We start from the raw sequence: 9,026 nt of genomic DNA, 5'->3' as shown, positions 1-9,026 counted from the left end.
TGGAACCGTTAATGTTGATGGTCAGTACCTTCACCGTTAGCCTGCAATTCTCCACGTCTTTAAAAAGAATTGCGAAGCAGAGCTGTTTTATCAGAAGAACATTCTTATCTTACTTTAATATCCAGAGTGTATCCTTAAGACTTCCAAAAATTTGGACATTTGTTAACAATTCTTGGGGTGGAAGGAGGGAGCAAAAAAACAAAAACTGTAAACAAAACGGTGAATGGAAAGTTTTCTTGCTGGGCCTGAGGGCAAATTGCTGTACTCTCTTGAGGCTGGGAATGGATAGTTCAGGCCAGCCTGGGCTATGCAGTGAAATCGCCCCCTCTCTTCATTTAAAAAATTATATTAGATTATTTTTTTTTTCATTTGTCAACTTGTGGAAGAATTGTAATAGACATCTTTGAATTCCTAAGAGAAAATAAAAGTGAACGGAGGGGGTGGGGGGGAATACAGGTTTAGGATTTTATTCTTAATCATGTTCACAAATATGTCCATATATTTGCAAATAGTTATATACGTACACATGTTTATCACGGAGTATAATCTTATTAAAATATTTTTGATGGTGAGGTTAGCATTGATAGAATATTTTTTATTTATTTGTTTATTTATTTAAGATTTCTGCCTCCTCCCCGCCACCGCCTCCCATTTCCCTCCCCCTCCCCCGACCAAGTCCCCCCTCTCTCGTCAGCCCAAAGAGCAATCAGGGTTCTCTGCCCTGTGGGAAGTCCAAGAACCGCCCACCTCCATCCAGGTCTAGTAAGGTGAGCATCCAAACTGCCTAGGCTCCCACAAAGCCAGTACGTGCAGTAGGATCAAAAACCCATTGCCATTGTTCTTGAGTTCTCAGTAGTCCTCATTGTCCGCTATGTTCAGCTAGTCCGGTTTTATCCCAGGCTTTTTCAGACCCAAGCCAACTGGCCTTGGTGAGTTCCCAGTAGAACATCCCCATTGTCTCAGTGTGTGGGTGCACCCCTCGCGGTCGTGAGTTCCTTGCTCGTGCTCTCTCTCCTTCTGCTCCTGATTTGGACCTTGAGATTTCAGTCCGGTGCTCCAATGTGGGTCTCTGTCTCTGTCTCCTTTCATCGCCTGATGAAGGTTAATAGATAGAATATTTTAATATATTGCTTATCCGTATTTTCGGACTTTTTACATAAGGCAAGTGTATTCCTCTTTAAGAGTCTCATTTGAAAGTGAGGGGTGAGGAATGGAATTAATAGGTAGTATTTTCTTTTACTGACAAAATGTACGCAGATGTACTATCCTGACCTGACCTAGGATTGTGGGTGCAGGGTAGGGCGAAATCCCTGCGAAAACCCCGGAGAAAAAAAAAAAAAACCGGGAGATGCGGCAGTGCGCAGGCGCAGGATCTTTAGGGCGGGAGTAAGACCTGTCATAGGACAGCCTCGGTAGCCAATTAAAGGCCAGCGTCAGAGGCTTCTTCCTGAGAAGGCAACCGGAACTTGTGCTTCCGCTGCGCTGAGGAAAGTCGCTACCGGAAAAGCAAGCGCTGAGGTGAGCGGGCGGCCGCGCTTGGCGACCGCAGCCTGAGCTTCTCTCTCCGCCCCCGCGGCTGCGTCTCCCCGAGCGTGGAGCGCCGAGGCCCGGCGCGGGGCATCCTGGGAATCCCGGACTCGCGTGCCCCCGCCCCCCGCGTCGCTCAGCGGAGCCTGCCCGAGGCCGAAGGTGTGCCGCGTGCGGGGAAGAGCCGGACTCGGGAGGCCCGAATTCTCGTCCCCACGCCGACGGCTTTTGAACAGCCGTGCCCCTAGCCAGGACTGTGCCCCGTCGCCATCGGTAAAATGAGAAGAGCCACCTGGGACGGCGGGGGGCTGGCGGGAGGGGCGCGAGAACTCCGAGCGGATCCCGATTCCCCATTTACCAGCCTTGCAGAGGGGTCCCAGGTACAGGGGACAAAATGAAACTTGCGACGCTTTCCCCCCTCCAAAGCAAACACTAGAAAGTGTGGGTTTTGCTAGTGCTAGTCAGTTACGACCTCCAGCGGCTTTGAAAAGTTCAGTTTAAACCGGTGATGGGCGGATCCCGTCCCGTGGCAGGCTGTGCTCTGGAGGCTTCGCGACTTAGTGAAGCTAGGGCATTTGTATTTTGGCGCAAAAAAACTAGCAAACCCGGGAGTAAGAATTCCCGTTGCACCATTTGCCAGGTTTTTGGTCTGATGTACCCAGTTTTGCACGTTGGGGATTGGCTTTCTTGTTTCTGAAATGAGGATCAATGTTGCTGTGGTTGCAAGAGAACATTCGTGTTTTAGGACTATACTGAAGTACTTAGGGGAAGAGGGGTGAAAAAAGAAGCGAATGGGGTGTGTGTGAGTGTGACCAAACAGTTGGAAACCTGAAGAGTTTGAAGAGGCTACCCTCAGATTTAAAGTATTTTAGGTGTAATACTGATACAGAACCCGTGTATTACTGGCCCGGGTTGATGTTGGAAGGTGGTGTATGCTGAACTCAGATCAGTGCGAAAAAGCACTCGGGAATCTCCTCCTTGGATAATTAATACACGTAAGCTCAGATTGGAATAAGCAGAGGTTATTTTGACCATATATGTTGCAGTGTTGGGGTTTATGTATTTAGAAAGGTTATAGAATGCTAATGTGTTGATAAAACTGTACCATACTCTTAAGATGGGCCTTCCTCCAGAAACCTGGGATAATAATAGAAGTTTGAAATTTAACAATGCTTTGGGCTTGTTTGTTTTTTGTCAAAATGTTAGAGTTTTAAGTGTTTGGTTTTGGAAACTAGTGTGCAATAGAAAGCAAACGTGATTGTGATTGGAGATTGGTAAACACCATATGTAGTTTCATTGTGGGAAAGAGTAATAAATAAGGCATATGACATTTGGGTGTAAGTGTTCTTTTTCCCAGAGTAGGTTCCCACATGCACCTACCAAAAAAAAATCAAACTTGAAAATTAGTATATCATGTGCCATACAAAAGCTCCCCAAATAAAGACCCTCTTCTCTTAGTTTTTCGAATATATATTTTGTTTTTTGAGAATTTTATGACACACATTGCCTACCCACTCCTTCCCCTCTGATACCCTGCAGACCATCACTGTGTCTCATTCCCAACTTCATGTACTTTTAAAATATTCACTAGTTTTTAAAGATCACTTTTGCTTTCTGTTATACACTGTTTTCCAAAACCAAACACTTAAAACTCTAAACATTTTGACAGCATTGTTAAATTTCAAACTTCTGCTATCCAAGGTTTCTGGAGAAAGTCCCATCTTAAGCATATGGTGTCTTTACTTAGTCTGGACAACAGGCGTGCCCTTTAACAGGTGATAGAGACTTGAAGAGATTGAAATAATTGTAAGGTTTCCAAATGATACTGCTTTGTGTTCTCAGAATTTCCTTCCTAGTCCAAGTTTGCACAGCTCTGGGTATATTTTTGGTTGCTAGAGATTGTTTCATTGCTCGCATTGCAGTGGCCATGATGACTGCAGCATTTAGGTCTGATTCAGATAAGCAACAAGCTATCTGACACAAGCCTGCAGGCTTCTGGGTGAATGGTCAGTTGCTAGGATGGAGCAGGCCGTTGGATCAGAGCAGGTACTGTGAGGAGGATGTAGGACCGGGACAGTCAGTGACTAAGTAGGTTTACATTTCCATCTAAGGTGATTCTGCGTTGAAAATGAACTTGCCAGTGTCCACTCTCAGTTACAGAACGTGCCTTCATGCTTGACATGTCTTTGGAGCTGCGTGGTGGTGGCACACGCCTTTAATCCCAGCATGAGGGAGGCAGAGGCAGGCGGATCTCTGTGAGTTCGAGGCCAGCCTAGTTTACCAGAGCTAGTTTGGAACAGGCTCCAAAGCCAACAGAAGTCTTTGGAATGTAGTTTTCTGCCCTAGTCCATAAACCTAACTGGTTCTTATCAGTTTATCCATGAAACCACAGCTTTGCTTTTTTTTTTCTTCCTCCTTTGCCAGGGTCACCTGTCCTCTAGGGCGAAATTAGCACACCTCTTGTCTTGACTGCCTAACAAGATCTCAATTTTCGAGGCATACTTACCATCAGGAAGTTTGAAGATAGTATGGTCTGAATTCACAGTGAACTTCTGAACATCGAAGTTGTGTTCACCAGGCTGCCTGGTCGTAGGTTGGTAACTTTTTTTCTTCATCAGTGAAACTTCATGATACAGTGACATATGTCACAAGAGTCCGCCTCCCCCAGCACCCCTTTATTTTCAGTATACTTCACCCAGGTCTGTCTTTGAGAAATTGACAGGTGTTGGGGGTCTTTTGTGCCCTGGAAGTTCTTTCTCTTTCCCTCTCGATGTCATTACTGTAATTGTGGGTGTCTGCCTTCTGCTGGAATGGCGTGGTCTCTGGATGTCTCTGCTGCACAGGCACCCCACTCCCAACCCCCTAGGGTAGGGGGTGGTGGCAATAGGAGATCCTAGGCACAAAGCAGAAACAACATCCTGCATATCCATCTGTAGGCTGTTATCTTTCTTTTGCCTCAGCAGACACCCAGCTGATGTGGGGCTGCCACAGCTTCCAGTTCCCTCAGATTGTCTTTATAGATGAGAAAGTGTAACTTTTGTTTATTTAACTGCCGTTGAAAGCATCAAGGACATCAAAGAAAATATATGGCTGTTAACATGATCTTTAATTAGGAAATAATTGATAGCCAGTCCCTTTTTTAATGTTAATTTTAAAATCCAAGATCATCTTGTCTTGGACTCTGTCCTGTCAGAGGTAAGAACATACTTGGAAGTCACTTATGGGGATTGGGATGGTGTTTTATAGTTCTGTTCTGAATCTGTGTTTTGTTTCTTTAGGTTCTTGATTGTCCACGATGGGTGAGCCACAGCAAGTGAGTGCGCTTCCACCACCGCCAATGCAGTACATCAAGGAATACACAGATGAAAATATTCAGGAAGGCTTAGCTCCCAAGCCTCCCCCTCCGATTAAAGACAGTTACATGATGTTTGGCAACCAGTTCCAATGTGATGATCTCATCATTCGCCCTTTGGAAAGTCAGGGCATCGAACGGCTTCATCCTATGCAGTTTGATCACAAGAAAGAACTGAGAAAACTCAATATGTCTATACTGATTAATTTCTTGGACCTTTTAGATATCTTAATAAGGAGCCCTGGGAGTATAAAACGAGAAGAGAAACTAGAAGATCTTAAGCTGCTTTTTGTCCATGTGCACCATCTTATAAATGAGTATCGACCCCACCAAGCGAGAGAGACTTTGAGAGTCATGATGGAGGTCCAGAAACGGCAACGTCTGGAAACAGCGGAGAGGTTTCAGAAACACCTGGAACGAGTAATTGAAATGATTCAAAATTGCCTTGCTTCTTTGCCTGATGATTTGCCCCATTCAGAAGCAGGGATGAGAGTTAAAACTGAGCCCATGGATACTGATGATGGCAGCAATTGTACTGGACAGAATGAACAACAAAGAGAGAATTCAGGTCACAGGAGGGACCAGATTATAGAAAAAGATGCTGCCTTGTGTGTCCTAGTTGATGAAATGAATGAAAGACCATGAAGAGTATTTTTTTCTTTTAGTGAGTAACATCATATATTAGTTTATTTTCTCTTGAGCTGTCTTAAGAGGTATAACTAAAAATATAAAGGGACTTTTTTCTCAGTTGAAATGCTATAACAGTAAGCATAGGCAAGCAAGTATATTTGAGTAATGACCATAAAAAAGCAAAATGTTTGCTATTGTATGGGATAGTCCTATTTTTGGAGTTGGAATAAAAATTTGAAGTAATAATGAACTGTCATTCTTGGGGAAAAAAGTTATTTGCTTTAAGACTAATAAAGGGCGTCAAAGTGTACATAAGAAATTATAAAATGTTTAGACTTCTTCCAAAACAGTACAGAAGCTTTATTTTCCTGTTGACTATTCAAACTCGGCATCACAGCTTTTTTTCCTCCTCGTGTTCCATAGAATATTTGTTAGGGGCTCTCCCTTCCCCCAGTCAGGTAATTAGTCTTTAGTCACGAAGTTAATTTGCTCATTTTAGTCATTAAAATAGCTGTGTGCTAACTTTACATTTCCTTGTCTCCCGGCTCCCCCATATCTGTCCATGTAAGTGTGAGTGCAGTGCCCACAGAGGCTAAATGGGAGTTGACTTTGGGAGCTGGAGTGAAGGTGGTTGTAAGCCATTTCTGTGGATGCGGAGAACCAAGCTGGTACTGTATGGGAGCAGTACATACTGGGCCACTGAACCGTCTCTCCAGCCCCTACATTAGCCCTTTAAAGCTGATCTCAGGTCTTAAGTCTGGAAAAAAACAAACTGCTAAATTTTTACCAAATGTTCTTGTTTTCTTTTGAGTTACATTGCTGAGATGTAGCTGACTGGCCATGTACCACATTTTTCCACACAGGGCTGTTAATCTGTGTGAGGCCATGTGACTATTCTAGTCTACTTAAGATGGCAAAAGTTAAGTTTGAGTCCTTGCTTTGAATGACAGGGGTCTTTTCATCAGCTGTATTTCTTAACTAATTTGATTTTATGTGAACAAGAGAAATCTTTGGAGGATTTTCATTTATTTATTTATGCACTTTCTTCTGACTTTTCAACCAGAGTCTTAAGAGGGTGGCCTTGTTATCAAAGGCTGCCTGCCTGTTGCTCTCTTAATGTGGGCTAGTGATTTTCAGAATGTAACTGGACCTGTAACATAACTTCTCTTGGGGTCCTATTAGAACTTCAAAGTCTTTCATGCCACACCTGAACCAGAATCCCTTGAAATAGCAGGAACAAGCCTTTCATGTGATTCTGATGTAACCTCAAAATGAAAGCCCACCCATAGATGTAATACATTTGGTTTCCCAGGTAACCACTTAGAATTTCTCTCTCAGCCTCTGCTTTGAGCAAAAGGATTTTTTTCTGTCAAGGTCGTATTAGTCCTGGCGCTGGCAAAGCTCAGTTTAAAATGGTTATGGTCCAGTTCTATGAGAAGTGTACATTCTTTGTCTTCACAGATGGATATAGGCTTTCCCCAAGTAGATACCGCTATTGAGCAGCTGTTCTCAGTCTCGACAGTTTTGTTTTTTTGTTTTTTGTTGTTTTGTTTTCTGGTATGTGTTTGGTAAGATTGTATCTTAGTCACTTGGCCATTATAGCACCCTCAGAAGAGTCTTTTTTCCAACATAGCCTACTCAACACCTTGCCCACATTGTCTCCTTTTGCAAATATGTATAGTATGTTGGTAGCACTGTTCTGATCGCATAAAAGTTATCCACAACCAACCCATTTTCATTCATAGATAAGGAAGTAGAGATTCAGAGAACTTGACTTAACCAAGATCACAAAAATAAATGACAGAATTGGGTTAAAAAATAGGTATTCTGTGCTGGGCAGTAGTGGTACACTGTCTTCTCTTGTTTAGAGACACCATGTCGAGGCAACTTTTATAAATAAAACATTTAGTAGGAGTGGCTTACAGTTAAGAGGTTCAGTCTGTTATCATGGCGGGACATGGGAGCATGCAGGCAGACATGGTTCTGGAGAAGTAGCTGAGAATCCTACATCTTGCAAGCAACGGGAAGTGGTCTGAGACACTGGGTAGTATCTTGAGCATAGGAAGCCTTAAAGCCTGCCCCCCACAGTGGCACATTTCCTCTATCAAGGCCATACCTCCTAATGCCACTCCCTATGAGATTATGGGGGCCAGTTATGTTCAGATTACCACATGCATGCCTTTGATCCCAGCACTCAGGAGGCAGAGGCTGGTGGATCTTTGTGAGTTTGAGGCCAGCCTCATCTACAAAGCAAGTACCAGGACTGCCAGGGCTATTATACAGAGAAACCCTGCCTTGAAAAACAAAGTAGGTAGTCTGTTTTCTAGCCACAGCACTGGACTTGGGTCTGTCCTCCAGTCTACTGTTAAGTCATATGTAAAGAGGCTTCCAGTTTTATACTCCTGAAATCCATGCTTGTAAATACCTCAGACTACGGAGGAAACATTTGTAGATTCAGAGAGGCTTACTTTGAATATCCTAAGGCATGTGTTGGTTAAGACATCTGTATCCTGAGATGTTCTTCAGACTCAAGAAAGTTGATGCTTAACGTTTATGGTTTCTTTGGGCTGGAGTCCATGTGGGGTAAGATGCTGGCAAAAGTGGTTTTTGTTTTTTGTTTTTTTGGTACTGTTTTTTTTTTCCTTTTTTATTTTCTCTATTGTTTCCTTGTCTCATTGGTGGTAAACTTTTACTGTAAGTCCAGTTAATAGGCATTGAGGACCATACAACTTGTTTAATATACTTGAGTGCTATGGCGTGACAGCAGTCATAGACAGAGGGTAAATGAAAGCACTATGTTCTAATCCAACTTTTATATATGAACAGTAGGAATAAAGTAAGGACACTGAAATTTGAATTTCATTTGCTCAAGTGTTTTCTGAAGTATTCTATTGAGTTTTTGGACCACTTAAATGTAAAATTCTACTCTATGTGGGTTTAACATCAGACAGTAGATTCAATTTGGCTGGTGGGATTTATTTTACATCTCAAAGTGTCGTCACCGAGATAGTAATGTAGGGCCAGTTGGATGACTCAGTTGGTAAAGGTGCTTGCTCAGAATTGTTGAGGGAGAGAATGGACTCTGGGAGTTGTCCTCTAGCTTCTACATACGCCACATTTACTGATATTAGTAATAGACTACAGAAATAATGTCAAAAAGGAAAAACAAACCGTAGAGTGTGGGAGTAGACACCTTTAATCCCAGCGCTCAGGGGAGTCAGGCCGGCAGATAGCAGAGTTCAAGGCCAACTTGGTCTCAGAGTGAGTTCCAGGACAGCCAGTGCTACACAGAGAAACCACGTCTTGGAAAACAACAACAAACAAAAAAGACAAAGTAATCTTCATAGCTACAGTGTATTATGCAGTAGTACTTAAAAATCTGTAGACATGAGATAATATCCTCCCCACTACTCTCTTTTTAAAGTTTTACTTTGTTTACTTTTCATTATTTTGAGACAAGGTCTTCCTAGGTAGCCCTGGCTGACCTGGAACACACTATGTAGACCAGGCTGGCCTC

At 43.1% G+C, this 9,026-nt stretch overlaps 1 protein-coding gene across 4 annotated transcripts; it reads left to right on the top strand.

The window, feature by feature from the left end:
* The first annotated feature begins 1,473 nt into the window (after positions 1-1,473).
* Positions 1,474-5,765, top strand: Med7 (mediator complex subunit 7). 4 transcript variants are annotated; one of them, XM_075992847.1, is made up of 3 exons: positions 1,475-1,800; positions 3,952-4,120; positions 4,806-5,765. In XM_075992847.1, exon 3 carries the CDS (start codon positions 4,823-4,825, stop codon positions 5,522-5,524), a length of 702 nt encoding a protein of 233 aa, XP_075848962.1. In that variant the 5' UTR covers positions 1,475-1,800; positions 3,952-4,120; positions 4,806-4,822; the 3' UTR covers positions 5,525-5,765. The 4 variants fall into 4 exon arrangements, with proteins under 4 accessions (XP_075848964.1, XP_075848962.1, XP_075848965.1 ...); XM_075992848.1 differs by lacking the exon at positions 1,475-1,800 and adding an exon at positions 1,805-1,907; XM_075992849.1 differs by lacking the exon at positions 3,952-4,120 and having other exon boundaries at positions 1,474-1,800.
* Positions 5,766-9,026: the final 3,261 nt, after the last annotated feature.

Source organism: Microtus pennsylvanicus, chromosome 11 (assembly GCF_037038515.1).
Source record: "Microtus pennsylvanicus isolate mMicPen1 chromosome 11, mMicPen1.hap1, whole genome shotgun sequence".
NCBI classification, from domain to species: domain Eukaryota; kingdom Metazoa; phylum Chordata; class Mammalia; order Rodentia; family Cricetidae; genus Microtus; species Microtus pennsylvanicus.
Note: the sequence above shows the minus strand (reverse complement) of the source record. Positions and strands in the feature narration are given on the sequence as shown.

Coding starts and splice junctions, on each gene's coding strand:
- Med7 (XM_075992849.1), top strand. CDS start 4,823: ATGGGTGAGCCACAGCAAGTGAGTGCGCTTCCACCACCGCCAATGCAG.